We start from the raw sequence: 21,565 nt of genomic DNA on the forward strand, positions 1-21,565 counted from the left end.
TACACAAGTCCTTTCTAATGACATTTTATTTTCATTATAAAATTACATTCACACGATTCCCTTTGATAATATGTCTGCGTCCCAAATGGTACCCTTCTCTCTTTATAGTGCACTACTTTTGACCAGAACCCTGGTCAAAGCAAAGATTGCACACTATAAAAGGAATAGGGTGCCATGACTGGACCGTAGTTCAATAGTCATTTATCACATGCCACCCACCCCTCATGCTGGATCCCAAATGAATAAAACCCTACACACACCTCTTTTGGAGTCCCTTAAAAAACGTGAATCAAAATATCGGCGCAGTTCCAATAATCCACACTAGCGCACTACTAATAATGAAGCAATAGTTCTGTCCCATTGACCATGCTAGTATACCACTTTGAATGGAGCAATATATTGGGCATGCATCCAAAGGCTTCATCCCAAACGGCACCCTGTTCCATATTTAGGGCCTCTGGTCAAAAGAACTGCACTAAATAGCTGGTGTCCCAAATGGCACCCTAAGTGGTACGCTAGTGTGGATATCGGAATGTAGCCTATGTATTGATACTAATTGGAGTGAAGCAATGTATTGGGAATGCACACTAGCAAGTAGTACACTAGTATAAATGTTGGAACGTATCTTATTTAAATCAAAAAGCTAAAGTCAGGTAATAAGAATGCATGTCTACAGTCTGAAGCCAAACTCTCTTCTAGTTGCACTTTATTCCTATTGATCTATTCCCTCTCGTTGCAGACACAAACATTATTACTCTTTGGAAAGTGGGTATTTGATCGGCGTAAAATGTACGATATTTAATGTGTGATGTTATAGGAATGGTAGGTAGGTAGCTAGGTCCATTATTTAAAAAGTCACGTGTATGTCAAAGTAGTTGGTTTGCCTTTTGTTGTACGCTGCTGCTCAAAAACAACAATCTCCCTCTCTGCCTATATTTTTGTGCCCTGGGTTAGTCTCATCTGAATCATCATCATCATCACTACATTGCATACTATGACATTGAGCCCTTTCCACATAAAACACACTCATGCTAGCACAGCCACACACAGGCTAAAAGATCACATCAAACTTCCCCATAGGTTACTTGCTCGATACGCGAGAGAGAGCGAGGGGGTTGAGAGATGGAGGAAATCGAGAGAGAGAGAGAGAGAAAAACAGTTGCGGAATAGAACACAGAAATAGAATTTTAAATTCTATGGAATTCTGGATGGAACCAGAACTTGGGAAGAATCATTCTTCAGATTGACATAAATGGGAAGGGCAAGAATGTGTTCTTTGTTTGTACCCCTACAACATATCCTACGGGTTCAACAGAACTCACCAATGCAGACAATCAATGTGGTCCCTTAAAAACAGCAAACGTATTATATTATTCTCATAACGTGTACAAAATATTGGACGACCATTCATTTAAAAGCAAATCCCTGTCCCCTTTAAATTGCACCCTATTCCCTACATAAGGCTCTGGTAAAAGTTAACGCACTATGGGTCCTGGTCAAAAGTAGTGCACTATATAATGAATAGGGTGCAATTTGGGACACATCCTAATCTGATAAAACGTCATCTGTTGGGGAAAATGTTTGTTTTATTTCATCACCTGCTAAAAAAAATAAAAAGCATTAAGACGCATTCTGACCTGCCTCTCGAGGGAAAGTTCCAAGGTCAAATCAGAGCGGGGACCAAATACTATTTCAAATACTTCAAACTGAGCTTGATTGAGCGTCCTGGCAGAACGGAACCAATAGAATGGCCTCCGTGCAGGCTAAAGCAAAACGCTAGAAGTACTTGAACAATTTCAGATAGTATTTGATCCCAAGTCTGGGTCATACAACAGTAGTAGTAGCTAAATCCTTCGGCCAAAAGTGGCACCATTTTCACAGAGCTAATATAAATAGGGTGTGGATCATCATCATGATAATACACAACAATGTCAGCAATGTCTGGAATTCAGTACCCGAACGTCAACATGTGAATTTCAATTGACACCCTATTTTTACTTTAAAAAATGTGCACTTCTTTTGGCCAGTGCCCTAGAGTACTATGTAGGGAATAGGGTGCCACTTGAGACACACGTTAGATAACAGATTCCACCCCAGCCCTTACCCCCTTCCCAGCCTCCCCCAAAACCCCCTCCACATCAAACTCCCTTTCCTCCACCCTGTTGCACATGGAACCCAAAGTCCTCCGTCTCTTCGCCTGTCTGTTGCCTGATTAAAAAGTGCTGCGATCAGAGTACCCTGCTGTCACTACGCCAGGCCCATCTCCTCTAGAACACTTCTCGGAGACTCGTCCTCCTGTAAGGGGGAGACGGGGAACAGATGGCTCAGACTACATGGTGACAAATAAAACTACATTAATAATGGTTAGGTATTAAGTCATAAGGCCCGATTCAGACTTTTATATAACAGACTCAACATGGACTTAAGTCAATAAAATATGGACTTAAGTTTAAAAAATGGTTTTACTTAAGTCCGTGTTAAATACATTTATCTCAAGACTGAATAGGGCCCATAGTGAGGTAGAGACACCCGATGGAGGTCGCCAGACTGGTGTGCTGGAGTTTTCCTTTTTAATAAGAGATCACTCCTATCATATACATGTAGCCTAATTTTGACATAATAAAAATTTTAAAAAAAGAATTAAAACCACCTATTCAGTATTTATCCTTTGCCATCTGTTTTTAAAATGTGATTTTTGTCTGTATGTATTATGTTTGCTGCTAGATTAATTGCCTCACTGAGGACATTAACGTTTTTTCAATCTGAATCCTACCTCCTGTAGTAGGTCGGCCTGTTCGATGGCCTTGAGAACACTCTTCTTGGACGTGTCTTGGATCTCCCCCCCCATCAGAAACTCATCCAGTATAAAGTAGGCCTTCTCAAAGTTAAAGATGATATCCAGCTCACATACCTGCCAGGGCACGCACACACACACACACAGACGGGGAGCAATCAGAATCACCTTTATTTGCCAATTACATTTACATATATCAGGAATTTGACTTGGTGAAATGGTGCCAACAGCAATAGACAAAATAGACAGAGGAATTGACACAGTCTACGTACAGTATATACAGGGAGCCTACACCAATTACACGATAGAAGAGTATAAGCACATTTATAGTTGAGGATATACAAGGAGAGAAGCTTGAGCGAGGGGAGAGCAGTGTTTTCCACAAGTACATGGAGGAGCCAGCCATATAGAAAAAGGAGCCAGCCAAGTTCCCTTGGGCTGGGGGGGGGGGGGGGTTCTCCCGGGTTAAGACATTTTTGCCGAACAAGCCCTATTTTGGCGGCTTCTGGTACATTCTAACGCTAGATTGTATTTTCAACCTGCACCAATCAGGTAATAACACTGATCTAATTTTATTTGCACTTTTACAGTGTTAGTTTCATCAGCTGTTGTATAATATGATATAAAACATAGGAAAACAACATTTTGACTGCATTGGGCCGCTGACATTCACAGGCTTTCAGCTTCCTTTTAAGAGTCATTTTCTCAGCTATCTACAATACAGGTATGACAGGTATCGGTTGTCTCAGGTAGCCTGCGAAAGCCAGCATGGACAAAATCCATATTCTAATAATTACATGTACCAACATATCTCCACGGTCTGTGCCATGGTGAAACTTACACTCCTGTAGATCTGAAATAATTGGATGGTGAAAATTGCCAGCCAACCAGAAAAGCAAGGTGAAGAAATTCAGACATTCAGGACAATCCTTGTCCTGCAAAGAAACATTATTTTTTTGTAAAAAAAATAATTTTGCAAGCAATTAGGCATTTAGAATTAAATGTGGAGTGGAGCTGGATAGTTCTACTTGACTTGAGTGGGTCGAGTCACTAACGTGATCTTCCTGTCTGGTTTTGCACCCCCTCGGGCTCATGCGGTGGGGGGAGATCTTAGTGGGACATACACCGCTTTGTCTCAGGGTAGTAAGTTGGTAGTCTGTTCATTTCCCTCTGGTGGTCTGGGGGCTGTGCTTTGGCAAAGTGGGTGGGGTTATATCCAGTCCGGAGGTATCGTCGAACGGGGCCACAGTGTCCCCGACATCAGTCTCCAGTATCTATGCTTTAATAGTCTATGTGAGGGGCTCTAGGGCCAGTCTGTCATATATGGTGTAATTCTCCAGTCTTATCTGATGTAATTCTCCAGTCTTATCTGGTGTACTGTGTGATCTTAAGTATTCTCCCGTCTTCTCACCCTCTCAGAGGACCTGAGCCCTAGGACCATGCCTCAGGACTACCTGAGCCCTAGGACCATGCCTCAGGACTACCTGAGCCCTAGGACCATGCCTCAGGACTACCTGAGCCCTAGGACCATGCCTCAGGACTACCTGAGCCCTAGGACCATGCCTCAGGACTACCTGAGCCCTAGGACCATGCCTCAGGACTACCTGAGCCCTAGGACCATGCCTCAGGACTACCTGAGCCCTAGGACCATGCCTCAGGACTACCTGAGCCCTAGGACCATGCCTCAGGACTACCTGAGCCCTAGGACCATGCCTCAGGACTACCTGACCTGATGTCTCCTGGCTATCCCCAGTCCTGGACCTGCTGTTTCGACGCCATCTCTCCCCCGCTCTACTGCACCTGCTGTCTCGACCTATGAACACTCGGCTATGAAAAGCAAACTGATATTTACTCCTGAGGTGCTGACCTGTTGCACCATCTATAACCACTGTGATTATTATTTGACCCTGATGGTCATCCCTACTGAACAAAAATATAAAATGCAACAATTTCAACGATTTTACTGAGTTACAGTTCATATAAGGAAATTAGTCAATTTAAATAAATTCATTAGGCCCTAATCTACAGATTTCACATGATTGGGCAGGGGCCCAGCCATGGGTGCGCCTGGGAGGGCACAGGCGCCCCCCTCTGGGGAGCCAGGTCCAGCCAATCAGAATGAGTATTTCCCCACAAAAGGGCTTTATTACAGACATAAATACTCAGTTTTGCCGGGTGGCTGGTCTCAGACAATCCCGCAGGTGAAGAAGCCGGATGTGGAGGTCATGGGCTGGTGTGGTTACACGTGGTCTGCGGTTGTGAGGCCGTTTGGATGGCTCTAAAACAACGTTGGAGGTGGCTTACGGTAGAAAAATTAACATTCAATTATCTGGCAACAGCTTTGGTAGACATTCCTGCAGACAGCATGTCAACTGCACGCACCCTCAACTTGAGACATCTATGGCATTGTGTTGTGTAACAGAACTTTACATTTGAGTGGCCTTTTATTGTCCCCAGCACCAGGTGCACCTGTGTAATGATCATCCTGTTTAAGCAGCTTATTGATATGCCACACCTAGAGAAATATTAACTAAAAGGGGTAAACAAATTTGTGAACAAAATTAGAGAAATAAGCTTTTTGTGCATATGGAACATTTTTGAGCTCTTTTATTTCGGCTCATGAAAAATGAGACCAACACTTTACATGTTGCGTTTATATTTTTGTTCATTAAAATGAACGTTTGAACATCTTGAACGAATGATCTGTCCTTAATTGCCATGTACTGTTATAATCTCCACCCGGCACAGCCTGAAGAGGACTGGATACCCTTCAGAGCCTGGTTCCTCTAAGTTTCTTCCTAGGTTCCTGCCTTTCTAGGGAGTTTTTCCTAGCCACCGTGCTTCTACATCTGCATTGCTTGCTGTTTGGGGTTTTAGGCTGGGTTTCTGTATAAATACTTGGTGGCATCGGCTGATGTAAAAATGGCTTTATAAATACATGTGATTGACTTGATTGGTTAATGTCGGGCCCTGCACGCAAAAAAAATGTATGTGACAGAAGAAAATAGGCTAAGTGGATTTTGAGTCAAGGTTACAACATTATTATGGGACGTGCAAATTCATGCGCTCCTTCTCCGTGTAAATACATTTGACTGCAACCACAGCGCACACAACACACACAATTACCTGTCATCGCTCACTTTGTGACTGACAGGAGCCTGTCCCATCAATAGATGGCTGGAAGATGCATGTCGTTCATTCTAATGGGAGAGGGCTCGGCAGACTTTTTCTGACTAACGAATTGAAAAGTAGCCTAGTTAATTTAAGTGGGAAAAGTAGCCGGCTGAAAATGTGTCTAAAAATGGTCTACAAAGCCGGCAGACAGCACTAGTGGACAATACTGGGGGAGGGAGAGAAGACTATGGAGAGTTCAATAGAGGGACCGTGAGGGAGAATAAACAGCATATGATGCGAGTCATCGACTTACATGAAAATCCTTCGATTGTCCGGTAGTAAAATAGAAAAGAGGCAGGGAGGATGAAATGGAAGAGAGGCAGGGAGGATGAAATGGAAGAGAGGCAGGGAGGATGAAATGGAAAATGTATGATAAGCCAACGAGTGGAGGTGAGAAATAAGCAGTTGGAGAGAGAGAATGCAGTTGGCTAAAGAAGAGATAATGAAAGAGTTGGCTGGAGAAGTCGGAATGAGAGAGAGAGAGAGTGCGAGAGACTCACGCTGCCGAAGTACTTATCCAGCAGCTCTACGAAGCGGTGGATGACCTCTAGAGTGATGAGTTCGTTGTCCTGCTCCTCCACCGCACAGCAAAAATACAGACTGGCATACCTATAGAGCGCGCACACACACACACACACACCGTATTAGTGCAAACAGCATGCAGAGGCGGAATGGAAGGAAGGAACCCAGAAAACCCCCACACTGTCTTTGGGTTATTGAGGTTCAACACACCCACACCTTCTTCGTGGAGGTTCAGCTCAGAACTAAAAAGGGGGAATCCATGGAGCTCCTGCCAGTCAGTAACCCAGGGCCATGTTCTGTAGCCAAACGTAGATAGAATGCCACGAATAGAGGGCATGCTTCTTCTACAAAGCATATTTCAATCTGAATGTCCCAAAACGTTGCGTCCTACTGAACGCGCCCTTAGACAACTAATAACTACTGACAGACAAGCGTGTTATGCTGATGTGTATGATGCCAGTCTATGCAGTGTGCTTGACAACTCAAGGGTTGTGCACTATACCATGTGTAGGGTTGTGTGTTGTTTCCCCAACTGTGGCCCTGGACAAGCACACCTGATTCTACTTGTCACCTAGTCATCAAGCCCTTGACAAGTTGAATCAGGTGTTTTTTGTCTGGGGCTACAACAAAAATGTATGCTGTCGAGGGTACTTGAGGACCAGAGTTGGGAAACACTGTATTAGAGCATTAGCGAAGTCAGCTCTTTGGCTCACTCACCTGGCCAGAAACAGGTACTGCACTACACCGCAGAGAGCACTGTTGAGTTTCCATCAGATTTACCTCAGTTCTTCCTATTTCCATCTACATTGCCTTCAGAAAGTATTCATAGCCCTGGACTTAATGCACATTTTCTTGTGCTACAGCCTGAATTCAAAATGGATTAAATTGTTTTTCCTCACCCATCTACACTCAATACCCCATAATGATAAATTGAAAACCTGTTTAGACATTTTAGCAAATGTATTGAACATAAAATACATATCTAATTTACATATGTATTCACAATCCTGAGTCAATACATGTTAGAATCACTTTTTTGCAGCGCTCACTGCTGTGAGTCTTTCTGGGTAAGTCTAAGAGCTTTGACCACCTGGACTGTACAATATTTGCCCACTATTCTATTCAATTCTATTAAATAAGCTCTGTCCAATTGATTGTTGATCATTGCTAGACAACCATTTTCAAGTCTTGGCTTATTCAAGTCTTGCAATAAATCTTGCCAAGCAGATTTGAGTCAACACTAACTCGGCCAATCGGAAACATTAAATGTTTTCTTGGTAAGCAATGCCAGTGTAGATTTGGCTTAGTGTTTTAGGTTATTGTCCTGCTGAAAGGTTCATTCATCTCCCAGTGTCTAGTGGAAAGCAGACTGAACCAACACTAGGATTTTGCCTGTGCTTAGATCCATTCTGTTTATTTTTATCCTCAAAACCCCCCAGGCCTTAATGATTGCAAGCATACAGTACCCATAACATGATGCAGCCACCACTATGCTTGAAAATATGTAGAGTGGTACTCAGTAAGGTGTTGTATTGGATTTGCACAAAAACATAATTTGCATTCAGGACAAATAGTTAATTGCTTTGCCACATTTTTTGCAAACATGCTCTGACTTGGGGCCAAGGCCAAGCCACTGGTACTTTTCAGCTTGCATTTACATAAGAATGGCTAACTGTGAACTTTAAAATCTTCTCACAAAGCAACTTGATACAGAGGTTGTTGATTCGGGGAATATGGGGATATTCTGTAATACCGACACAGAACACCAGGGGTACTATTTTCTAACCCCACCGCCTCTGTAATACGAAGGTTAGCAATGCTAACAAGTACATGTAAAATCCCATAGAGAATGCTAACATTGCAAACATTTTATACAGTCTCTGACCTAAACCATTTTCAGGACGGACATCCCAGATCAAAGTAACTTTAAAAAAAAATGCTACTCACAAAACAAAATGTTAGACAGCAAGGATCTTTATCCTGTGCAGCATGTGCCAGGTGATCTAGTTACAGTATGGAATTCACAATGAAATGTTTGCCAGCTAGATATAATTTGACTTAAGTTAACTGTCTAAAATCTGGTGAAGGCTCTAACAGCAGAAAATCCCTTCCTGGAGTGAGTGACTCACAAGGCTCCGTTCTCTGGTTGTTGTGTGCTTGTAAACAAATACAACATTACAGGGGACTACCAGTAAGTGTCATATTGCAATGAAGAACGCGATCTCCTTTATCTCCTAACGTATTGCACAAGTTGACTGCAGGTATTTACTTTAAAAGTACCCAAAAATATTCACATATTTACAAAAAAACTTTAAATAAATAGTTTCAAAGGTATTAAAAACCATCCCGTGGCTATTTCCAAATACCCCGGTATACAGCCCGAGCCTAATTAACATAAGAACACTGGCGACACACAGTCTTAGGTGGAAGTGCAGCATATGATAAGCTTGCACAGATTCACTGTGGTGTAGGTTACTGTAGGATCCTCTGGGCAACTTCTACACCGAGTGCTGTGTGTGGATGGCTTCTGTATGAGATGTGGGAGGTGGAATGAGTGTTCAAATGGTGAGTCACTGAGCATCAGTTGGAATAGAAAGTCAAATCTGTGTTTTGGGGAAACAATACCAAACACCCCTCAGAGACAGCCTGGGTGATAATGCCAGGAGACAGGTCGGGACACACACACAGTAATGTCAAGTGTGTGTGTGTGTGACAGGTCTGTCTCTTTTAATGCCCCCCTGGAGCCACTTTTGAAGAACAATTATTACCAGTAGAGGGAAAGGGGGGGGGGGGGGGTCTTAACATTTAGTGTAGTTGCCTGGTTTGGCTCCCTCACATGGGCAAGTCTGAATACCATTGTGAGAGTTGTACAGACAGGTCTGTGGTAAGATTGAATGGAGAAAGCAAAAGGCTCTCCGAGACATTTACAAAGAGCGCAAACATAAGGGGCAAATAAATCATTTTGGATCTTACACCGCCACTGAAGAGCCAGTTCTGCCATTAGGGAACAGACTCAGGACCTCTTAAAACCAAGAGAGCCACGAACAGCTTTGTGCCGGCATCAGTATGGCTTTTAAATGAAAACAGTTGTATGGTTTATGTGTATCTTGTATAGGCCTAAACCTTGTAAACATTGGTACGGTCACGTGGGAACGTTGCCGTTTATATGTCTACTATACATCTTTATCTTATTCGACCTGCCACAACTGAAGTTCTTTCTGAAAAAAAAGAAGTCATTCAATTATTGTGTGAGTGAGAGACAGTGGGAGAGAGAGTATGTGTGTGTGACTACAATTCCAGACACTTATGTAAAGCACGCAGTACCCTTTGTTGCACTTTTTCAAGTGTGTGTTTGTGTGAACAGAGTGTGTAGTAGCTACATGCTGTCTCACACAACCATGAAAAAAAGGAAGGATTTCAATGGCAGAAAAATCCCTGGTGTGCGCGTGTATTCCAGTACCTCTTGTAGACAATCTTGAGGTCCCTCCATTCCAGGAAGCTGCACATCTTGGGCTTGCGGGCCAGCACCACCTGCATGAGCTCCCTCACCATCTTCTTCTTGTCCCTCTCGGCCGTGGCCGTGTACCACTTCTGGAGACGCAGCTTCCCCTGCCGACTGAACAGCAACATGAAACGCATCTAGAAAGGAGGGAGACCAGGGAGAGTTCATGTCAGTTTACAGGGGGAGGAAACAGGTGGGGAGAAAGACAGGATCGGAGACAGGATCAATAGCATACAGAAAGGAGACCAGGGGACGTTAGTACCAGGTAACTTCAGGATGAACTAGTGTGTACAACAGACAGAACATAGAGGGTAAAACAAAGAGACTGAAATAGACAGTTCCGCATAAAGCGGGAGGACTTTTGGAGACGCAGCTTCCCCTGTCGACTGAACAGCAACATGAAACGCATCTAGAGAGGAGGAGGTGGGACAGCAGACAGGGCAGAGAGGTCGTGATATGTAGGCCTACACATATTAGGCAGACACAGGCTAACAGAGAGTAAGCAGTAAGACCTAATTCTGGACACGCCACACGGGGTTAAGCTTTTGTGCCGGCGCAGCAAGTCTCATATATTATTAGCAACCTGGACTGGGTCACAAAACACGAAAAGCGGGATTATAAGTATGATGGGGAAAGAGATTTTTTTTTTTATAAACGACCATCAGATCTGCATAAAGAGAGAGAAAGAGAGAGAAAGATTATGAGCGAGAGAAAGAAAGTCAGTGGGAGAGAGAGAGGGGAGGACAGACAGACCATACTTTCTATGTCACAAGTTTAGTTGGGCCTACATGTGTGTCTAGATCTACATATCAACCGTGTTAATATTGACATGGTGGAAAAAGTACAGTAACAGACTACATCTCCCACCGGACTTGTCCTAGTTATCGAGACCCGCCCTGGAACACAATCTCCAATCTCTGCTTTTAAACTCCCTGGCACCACGTGGTGTGGTGGAGAGTCAATCTCCTAGAGACTACCTGGCCACGAATGTAGCACATACTCTAATGTTAAACTAGACTACTAACATCAGTGCCCTCCTACAAAATCATCTGTGAAAGTCACCTTTTGAAAGGAGTATCATTCTACTTGCATTCAGTGTGTGTGTTCTCAAAAACACTTCAGAGGGCGAGAGAGGGTAGTGAGCTCATGGGCTCCTGGGTTCTTCTGCAAAAAAATATAGAATTAGAGTTGGATAAATGTAGATAAGCCGATAAACCTGTATAAATTCTAGTTTATACAGGATACTAACCTCAACATCAAAACCTTGAATCCAAATTCCATACCTAAAACATTGATTTTGGACAAAATTACCTGAATGGTCTATTACTACCAAGGACTACCAAGAAAAAAAAAACTAACCAACCAAAAGCTGCAGAAGAAACACAGCGCAACCTAAATATACAATCCAACACAAAACTGAGTGAGTAATGTTGAGTCTGAACCTACAAAAAAAAGAATCTAGGTAATTTTGTTATACAAAGTTTAATAAATAAGGCTACCAAGCTGCTAGGACAGAACTGACCTGGCTGCAACTTCAATTAGCACTTAAGTGTGAAGTGAAAGGTCTGAAAACTCTTGAGCCTGACAATGGCAGGAGAGATTCCCTACCCAAATGCAGAGGCCATTGAAGCCCCATTGCTTATCCCTGTGCAGAGGTCATTAAAATACAGTACCCCATGGATATAAAAAATAACACAGCATGGAATAAGTACAAAAAAAGCTCCTTAACTTCTTTGGGACTGGGGGGCAGTATTGAGTAGCTTGGGTGAATAAGGTGCCCAGAGTAAACTGCCTGCTACTGTCTCAGATGCTAATATATGCATGTTATTAGTAGTATTGGATAGAAAACACTGAAGTTTCTAAAACTGCTTGAATGATGTCTGAGTATAACAGAACTAATATGCCAGGAGAAAACCTGAGAAAAATCCAACCAGGTAGTGGGAAATCTGAGGTTTGTAGTTTCATTTAAGTGATTGCCTATCCAATATGCTGTGTCTATGGGCCAGATTGCACTTCAAGGCTTCAAGCAGATGTCAACAGTCTTTAGAAAGTTGTTTGAGGCTTCTATTGTGGAAGGAGGTTGAATAAGAGCTGTTTCAACAAGTGGACTAGGTTGTGGCCAATCAGTTGTTTACTGCGCGGTCACGCCGTTCCTTCTTTTTCCTCTGTAATGAATACGCTATTGTCCAGTTGGAATATTATTTAAGATTTATTATAAAAATACCCTAAGGATTGACTGTAAACATTGTTTGACATGTTTCTACAAACTGTAATGGAACTCTTGACATTTTGTGTCTTTGGAATAGTGAACTAAACGCAAACAAAACGGAGGTATTTCGACAAATATGGACGTAATCAAACAAAACAAACATTTCTTGTGGAAGTGGGAGTCCTGGGAGTGCATTCCGATGAAGATCAGCAAAGGTAAGTGAAGATTAATAATGCTATTTATGACTTTTGTGGACTCCACAATTTGGCGGGTAACTGTATGGCTTGCTTTTGTGGCTGAACGCTGTTCTCAGATGACTGAATATTGTGCTTTTGCCGTAAAGCTTTTTTGAAATCTGACACAGCGGTTGCATTAAGAACAAGTTTATCTTTAATTCTATGTAAAACATGCATCTTTCATCAAAGTTTATGATGAGTATTTCTGTTATTTGATGTGGCTCTCTGCAATTTTTTGGAGGCATTTCTGAACATGGCGCCAATGTAAACTGAGGTTTTTGGATATAAATATGAACTTGAGCGAACAAAACATATATGCATTGTGTAACATTGAGTCCTGGGAGTGTCATCTGATGAACATCGTCAAAGGTTAGTGATTAATTTTATCTATATTTCTGCTTTTTGTGACACCTCTCTTTGGTTGGAAAATGGCTGAATGCTTTCTGTGATTAGTTGCTGACCTAACATAATGATATGTTCTGCTTTCGCCGAAAAGCCTTTTTGAAATCGGACACTGTGGTTGGATTAACGAAAAGTGTATCTTTAAGATGGTGTAAAATACTTGTATGGTTGAGGAAATTTAATTATGAGATTTGTTGTTTTGAATTTGGCGCCCTGCACTTTCACTGGCTGTTGGCGAGGTGGAACGCTAGCGTCCCGAACGATCCCAGAGAGGTTAAGCCCCACCCTCTTCAACATATACACTGCTCAAAATAGTAAAGGGAACACTAAAATAACACATCCTAGAACTGAATGAATGAAATATTCCTATGAAATACTTTCACATAAAATCACACAAAAATGATCAATGGAAATCAAATTTATCAACCCATGGAGGTCTGGATTTGGAGTCACACTCAAAATTAAAGTGGAAAACCACACTACAGGCTGATCCAACTTTGATGTAATGTCCTTAAAACAAGTCAAAATGAGGCTCAGTAGTGTGTGTGGCCTCCACGTGCCTGTATGACCTCCTTACAACGCCTGGGCATGCTCCTGATGAGGTGGTGGATGGTCTCCTGAGGGATCTCCTCCCAGACCTGGACTAAATCATCCGCCAACTCCTGGACAGTCTGTGGTGCAAGGTGGCGTTGGTGGATGGAGCGAGACATGATGTCCCAGATGTGCTCAATTGGATTCAGGTCTGGGCAGGCCAGTCCATAGCATCAATGCCTTCCTCTTGCAGGAACTGCTGACACACTCCAGCCACATGAGGTCTAGCATTGTCTTGCATTAGGAGGAACCCAGGGCCAACCGCACCAGCATATGGTCTCACAAGGGGTATGAGGATCTCATCTTGGTACCTAATGGCAGTCAGGCTACCTCTGGCGAGCACATGGAGGGCTGTGCAGCCCCCCAAAGAAATGCCACCCCACGCCTTGACTGACCCACCGCCAAACCGGTCATGCTGGAGGATGTTGCAGGCAGCAGAACGTTCTCCACGGCGTCTCCAGACTCTGTCACATGTGCTCAGTGTGAACCTGCTTTCATCTGTGAAGAGCACAGGGCGCCAGTGGCGAATTTGCCAATCTTGGTGTTCTCTGGCAAATGCCAAACGTCCTGCACGGTGTTGGGCTGTAAGCACAACCCCCACCTGAGGACGTCGGGCCCTCATACCACCCTCATGGAGTCTCTTTCTGACCGTTTGAGCAGACACATGCACATTTGTGGCCTGCTGGAGGTAATTTTGCAGGGCTCTGGGCAGTGCTCCTCCTGCTCCTCCTTGCACAAAGGCGGAGGTAGCGGTCGTGCTGCTGGGTTGTTGCCCTCCTACGGCCTCCTCCACGTCTCCTGATGTACTGGCCTGTCTCCTGGTAGCGCCTCCATGCTCTGGACACTACGCTGACAGACACAGCAAACCTTCTTGCCACAGCTCGCATTGGTGTTGCATCCTGGATGAGCGGCACTACCTGAGCCACTTGCGTGGGTTGTAGACTCTGTCTTGTGCTACCACTAGAGTGAAAGCACTGCCAGCATTCAAAAGTGACCAAAACATCAGCCAGGAAGCATAGGAACTGAAAAGTGGTCTGTGGTCACCGCCTGCAGAACTACTCCTTTATTGGGGGTGTCTTGCTAATTGCCTATAATTTCCACCTGTTGTCTATTCCATTTGCACAACAGCATGTGAAATTTATTGTCAATCAGTGTTGCTTCCTAAGTGGACAGTTTGATTTCACAGAAGTGTGATTGGACTTGGAGTTACATTGTGTTGTTTAAGTGTTCCCTTTATTTTTTTGAGCAGTGTATATCAACGAATTGGCAAGGGCACTAGAACAGTCTGCAGCACCTGGCCTCACCCTACTAGAATCTGAAGTCAAATATCTACTGATTATCTGGTTCTTCTGTCCCTAACCAAGGAGGGCCTACAGAAACACCTAGATCTTCTGCACGGATTCTGTCAGACCTGGGCTCTGACTGTAAATCTCTGTAAGACAAAAATAACTGTGTTCCAAAAAAGGTCCAGTTGCCAGGACAACGAATACAAATTCCATCTTGACATCGTTGTCCTAGAGCACACAAAAAGCTATACATACCTTGGCCTAAACATCAGCTCCCCAGGTAAAAAAAAAAGCTGTGAACGATCTGAGACAAGGCAAGAAGGGCCTTCTATGCCATCAAAAGGAACATAAAATTCAACATACCAATTAGGATCTGGGTAAAAATACTTGAATCAGTTATAGAACCCTTTGCCCTTTATGTTTGAGGTCCGCTCACCAACCAAGAATTCACAAATTGGGACAATAAACAATTTGAGACTCTGCAAAAATATCCTCAGTGTGCAATGTAAAACACCAAATAATGCATGCAGAGCAGAATTAGGCCGAAACCCGCTAATTATCAAAATCCAGAAAAGAGACGTCAAATTTTACAACCACCTAAAAGGAAGTGATTCCCAAACATTCCATAACAAAACAACCTACAGAGAAATTAACCTGGAGAAGAGCCCCCTAAGCAAGCTGGTCCTAGAGCTCTTCACAAACACAAACAGACCCCACAGAGACCCAGGACAGCAACACAATTAGACCCAGCCAAATCATGAAAAAACAAAATGATAATTCCTTGACACATTGGAAAGAATTGACAAAACAAACTAGAACGCTATTTGGCCCTAAACAGAGTACACAGTGGCAGAATACCTGACCACTGTGACTAGGTTTGCACATTTTGGGGAATATCCAGAGGTGGAAACTTTCCGTGGGAATTAACGGGAATATATGCAAATTAATATTAATGCCATTTAAAATGTAGATGTTTTTTTACATTGGATATATTTACCATATCATATGGAGACAGAAACTTAAACCTTTTCCCTTATCATAAGTAGACATAATTACAAATGATGAAATCCTCCCAAAAGAAATGTAAAAAACAATTGTTACAAATTGTACTTTAATGAAATGAGTTGACTCTTCACATGGGATGATTTCACTGAACAACAAAAAGGGAATATTGAATGATCCCCAATGATCCATTGCATCTCCCAAAACCATTTTCAACATACATCTGTACAATGATAACCAAAGCTTTACTTTCTAGACTTTCTTCCTCTCAGGCTTCCATGTCTTCTCCCTGGACCTCCTCAAATGTCCACCTCTTGAACTCTGAGGCCTCATCTTCACTGTCACTTTCCAACCTTGTTGAGGATGGCTCATTGTCATGCTCAAAAAGCCTCAAAATTTGCCCGGATGACCACCAATTTTTCAACCCTTGTATTGGTCAGTCTGTTACGAGCTTTGGTGTGTGTGTTCCCAAACAAGAACCAGTTGCACTCTGAGGCGGCTGATGTTGGGGGGATTTGGAGGATGATGGAGGCAACAATGGAAAGAGCCTCAGATCCACAAAGTTCCTTCCATCGGGTGGCTGATGAGATATGTTGGCACGACTGCCATATTGCATCTCCACCCCAAAGCCAGACTGCCAAGAACCTTGCCTTCATCCAGGCCAAGGTGGCGAGATACAGTAGTGATGACACCATAGGCCATTTTGATCTCTGCACCAGACAGGATGCTCTTGCCTGCATACTCAGAACTGCAGTTTCCTCTGCTTGGAGCAACATCTCTGCAAGCAGAGTCTGAACATCAGACAGGATGGCATTGTCTCCCTCGATCCGTGCAATGACTACTGCTACAGGTTTCAGGAGTTTCAGGCTGCATAGCAGTCTCCCAAAATACATCATCCAGGAGGATCCCCTTGAGGTGATGTCCATATCGGCAGACTGTGATAAGGCAATTTCTTGGAGAGGCTCCTTCCCCTCCAGGGGACTGACAAACATGATAACAACACCACCCCAACAGGTGTTGCTGGGCAGCTTCAATGTGGTGATCTTATTCTTTGCTTGGTGAGGTAGATTGCTGCTATAACTTGATGACCCTTCACATACCTAATCATTTCCTTGGCTCTCTTGTAGAGTGTATCGATTGTTTTCAATGCCATGATGTCCTTGAAGAGCAGACTCAATGCATGAGCAGCACAGCCAAAGGGTGTGATGTGAGGGTAGGACTCCTCCACTTTAGACCAAGCAGCCTTCGTGTTCACAGCATTGTCTGTCACCAGTGCAAATACCTTCTGTGGTCCAAGGCCATTGATGACTGCCTTCAGCTCATCTGCAATGTAGAGACCAGTGTGACCTGTGCTCTTGTAGAATACTGGTTGAGGGGTGGAGATGTAGTTAATTATTCCTTGCTCACGAACATTCCACCACCCATCAGAGATGATTGCAATACAGTCTGCTTTCTCTATGATTTGCTTGACCTTCACTTGAACTCTGTTTAACTCTGCATCCAGCAAATTAGTAGATAAAGCATGTCTAGTTGGAGGGGTGTATGCTTTGCGAAGAACATCCAGAAATCTCTTCCAATACACATTGCCTGTGAGCATCAGAGGTGAACCAGTTGCATACACAGCTCAAGCAAGACATTCATCCGCATTTCTCTAACAACATTCCTTCATTGAGGGAAAAAAAACTTCTGATTCCAGGAGGACCATGAGCTATTGCTATCGATAAGGTGTCAGATTCCTAATTTTCCACTCGAATAGAAGTACAGGGGCTTTTGTCAGAGGTTGCTTGTTGTGAGCGCTGAGGGACCTTTATGCACTTGGCCAGATGATTCTGCATCTTTGCTGCACTTTTCACATATGATTTGGCACAGTATTTGCAAATGTACACAGCTTTTCCTTCTACATTAGGTGCAGTGAAATGTCTCCACACATCAGCTAGTGCCTGTGGAATTTTCCTGAAAAGGATTAGAACAAAAATGAGTTAAAAAAAAGTATACAATTCCATGTACAGACAAATAGTTAAGCAGTTAGATTAAACAACTCCTTTGCAAGATAAATGTTTTAAAATGAAACATGTATGGGAACAGGTGAATTAACACTCCAAAGTTAGCAGGCTCAAGCAAGCTAAATCCCATATGGTAGCAAAAACTAACTAGCAGAAATTGTTAACAAGTTAGAAATTATTTAAACACACTTTGCTGTAGGCTACCATTTACTAGTTAACAAAAAATCATGCAAGTCATATAAAATATATTCACCCCACCCAGTGTTGTAATCAAAGCTTACCAGAAAGCATGTAGTCCTTAGCTCAGACAGTGTAGTAGCATGGGCTCAATAGCATCTCATTAGTGTGCAAGATCTTGAGAATCAGCTGTACATGTGATGGAAGAATGCACTGCGCATGCAAAGGGCTGCAATTCCATTGAATTGGGGATAGTTTAACCAAAATATGCCACAAGACCTAGAAATGCCTTGTGTATCCCACAAAAAAAGGTTCACTGTTATAAGCTAACTTTTTTGAATTTAAGCAAAATTCCCAAAATATCCAGGCTTAACTTCCCATGGAAATTACCAGAAATTTACCGGAAAGTTTCCAACACTATGCAAACCTAACTGTGACTGATACAAAATGAAGGACATATTCAACTATGTACAGACTCAGTGAGCATAGCCTTGCCATTGAGAAAGGCCGCGGAGGGCAGACATGGCTCTCAAGAGAAGATAGGCTATGCGCACACTGAACACAAAATGAGGTGGAAACTGAGCTGCACTTCCTAACCTCCTGTCAAATGTATGACCATATTAGACACCTTTCCCTCAGATTACACAGACCCACAAAGACTTTGAAAACAGATCAAATTTTGATAAAGTTACATATCTACTGGGTGAAATACTAGTGTGCAATCACAGCAGCAAGATTTGTGACCTGTTGCCATAAGAAAAGGGCAACCAAGGAAGAAAAAACACCACTGTAAATACAACCTATATTTATGTTCATTTGCACATCATTACAACACTGTATATATACATAATGACATTTTAAATGTCTTTATTATTTTGGAACTTTTGTAAGTGTAATGTTTACTGTACATTTTTTATTATCTATTTAACTTGAATTGGCAATGTAAACATGTGTTTCCCATGCCAATAAAGCCCCTCTGAACTGGAATTGAGAGAAGAGAGGAGAGGGGGACATGTGACAAGGGAGTGTGAAGTAAAGAAGGCCATGATGTGCATAAGAATAGACTAGCTTCCTTTTGGGAGATTATGCTTAAGCTCATCTGTGTCAGATCCTACAATGTGATTTAGCAGCAGCAGTCCTACTTAGTTATAAAGCAGTCAAAAGACCAACCATATTCTAGCCTGTGCCCAGATCCGTTTGTGCAGTCTTGCCTCACTCCTATGGTCAAAGGACCCACCATATTCTAGCCTGGGCCAAGCTCTGTTTGTGCTGTCTTGCCAACTCCTATGGTCATTGTCACACTGCACAAACAGATCTGAGACCAGGCTAACACTATTCAACTTAGCCAACACAGTATACAGGACTATGTACATTATATCTAAAACACAAATATTGGTACAAACCATCCCTCTTCAAGAAGCAATGGCCAGCCAACCACAAATATTAGTATAGTACTGGTAATCAAATATGACTGACAGCAAGTGGGAGTCTATTTGTGTAATCATGCCAACTCCTTGTCATGCCAAACAAGAAGTTGACATGATAGTACAAACAGATTGTCACTCCAGGCTAGTTAGCTAGTTAGTTGGTGACCACGAAACATAGATGCAAAGATGAGCTACACATTATTTTAGGTTAAAAACACAGAACTGGACAGACCGTACAAACTCTACTGACACCAATCAATTTACAGTCAACTGCTTTGCTAGTTAATCTGACAGAGAGGAGAAGACATGGAAGGGGTTTTATGTTCTGTAGAAGGACACTGGTGAGGACAGCAATACCCTATAATGGAGAGTAGTGGTGAAGGAAGGGAGTGTAGGTAGTATTTACCAAGTTGCAGGGTGTCCAAACATTGTCCAGAGTGAAAAGTGATTTGGTGATGACATTTCAGATCCTTATGTTCTAAAATACATTTTACCAAGATAAATATGAAGATTTGTGTTCTGAATTGTTCAGTGAGGTCTTTCTCTAACATATCATTAACACTATCTGCAAAAAGTTGGATTTCGTAACTTAATACATCTGATAATTAGCACCGAGCTCTGTTGACATAGCGGTCAGGTTTCTTGTAACAACTTCTGAGGATTTTACATTTTGTGGTCTTCCAAGTTGTTACTGCGGGTCAAAAGAACAACAACATTTGCATGACAAACAGAATTAAATGTAATAGGCTAAGAAAATAAAAAGCTTGGTATACGCTCAGTGCTTCGTTGACATTTCACAAGAGATACGCTTGTTTTTGTGAGAAATCTTGAAAAAGAGGAATTTCGTATTAAAATTAAAATCATATGCTAAAATATTTAAAAACTGCATGTCGTATCAAAATTGATATCCATCTTAACTGCAGATTCGAGAAGAAAGTTGAGTTCAATGGTAAAGTTAGCCTGTCGGGTAACCAGTAGCCTTAATTCTTGCCCAGAATCCAGCCCAGCTGACTCGATGCAATTTTCCTGATATTTGAACACTTTTAGTCATCTCCATTGATTTAGTCACCCTAATTCTGACTCTTGTAGGACAGCAAAAACTCCAATCAATAGCTTTTTAACATATTGTGATCGAGACATGAGTTTTGGACCAATGGTTTTCTTAAAGGATTATCCACACACTTAAAATATTATTTTACCCATTGGTCAAAATATGCGTTTTGATTGGACACCCTTCAAGTTGACAAAGGTGGCAATTGTCTAATAGTCAACGGTTTATCATTTTGTCCACAGTAAAGGTGCAGTAAACAGGCAGCAATACTAGAGGCAGCCTAACTGACAACCAGATCAGCAAAAGAGAAAGGGGTGTCTGAATAGTTTAACACCATTTTATCAATACACATCGATCATTGTGGCTAGTGCAGGGTCAGTGTTGAGGGTCACAGAGTATCTGCAACGTGTAGGCAGTCAACAGCCAACTTTACAGCTGTTAACACCAACTATGTACACACACTAACAATGACAGTAACCGGAGGAACATGTCAAACTACCTAGTTCAAGTGTACATTTCGTTGAAAGCAAACAAAACCAGCTAGCAAGCCAGCTATTTGGCTAATCACGACATCTGGCTAGCTAAACAAGTGTCAAAATGCTTAGTTATGTAAGGTTACCTTCGAAGATAACTTGTTAGCCAGTGAGCTCAACATACATCTTCCTAGCGAAGTTAGAATTTAGACTAGGCAAAACTCTAATGTGCGGCCTGTCCACTAGCAAACAAGTTGGCTACTGTACCTGTAGCTATGTTAGCATTAGCCACTGTACCTTGCTAGCCAACACAGGTGGCCAACCAGCTTGCTTCACTCTGCTTCCTGAAACCATACACCTTGCTTGCAGCTAAGGTAATGAGCTAACCGGCTGGTTTGAGCTATTCAGCTCTTTTTATGGCGAAATTACTTACCATTTTATCAGGCTCACAACGCAAATATTAACTTGGATCTTCGTATATGAATTACTTGATTTTTCTTTTCGTTTTAAACACAGCAAACGTCAACATTCCATGTCTGTTTCAGAATACTACGGCTCGAGCGAGCAACTCATTCAACCAGCTAGCTAGTAGGAGCGATTCCGGTGACAGACGTCAGCTGTTCCCCTCCTCAGTGAACATGCGCATTGCGCATTTTGAGGCAACCGGTCAAGTCAGTTTCGTAACCAAGCCAACCGAGGCGAACTCGCTAGATCTA

General features: G+C 42.6%; 1 protein-coding gene across 1 annotated transcript; it reads right to left on the reverse strand.

The window, feature by feature from the left end:
* LOC109896858 (AP-1 complex subunit sigma-1A) lies at window positions 1–21,488 on the reverse strand. The gene is made up of 5 exons (XM_020491268.2): window positions 21,283–21,488; window positions 9,951–10,129; window positions 6,469–6,577; window positions 2,774–2,911; window positions 1–2,295 (listed from the first exon to the last, which is right to left on the reverse strand). The coding sequence occupies exons 1-5, from the start codon at window positions 21,283–21,285 to the stop codon at window positions 2,248–2,250; spliced, it is 477 nt and encodes a 158-aa protein (XP_020346857.1). The 5' UTR covers window positions 21,286–21,488; the 3' UTR covers window positions 1–2,247.
* Window positions 21,489–21,565: the final 77 nt, after the last annotated feature.

Source organism: Oncorhynchus kisutch, linkage group LG9 (assembly GCF_002021735.2).
Source record: "Oncorhynchus kisutch isolate 150728-3 linkage group LG9, Okis_V2, whole genome shotgun sequence".
In the NCBI taxonomy this organism is placed as follows: Eukaryota; Metazoa; Chordata; class Actinopteri; order Salmoniformes; family Salmonidae; genus Oncorhynchus; species Oncorhynchus kisutch.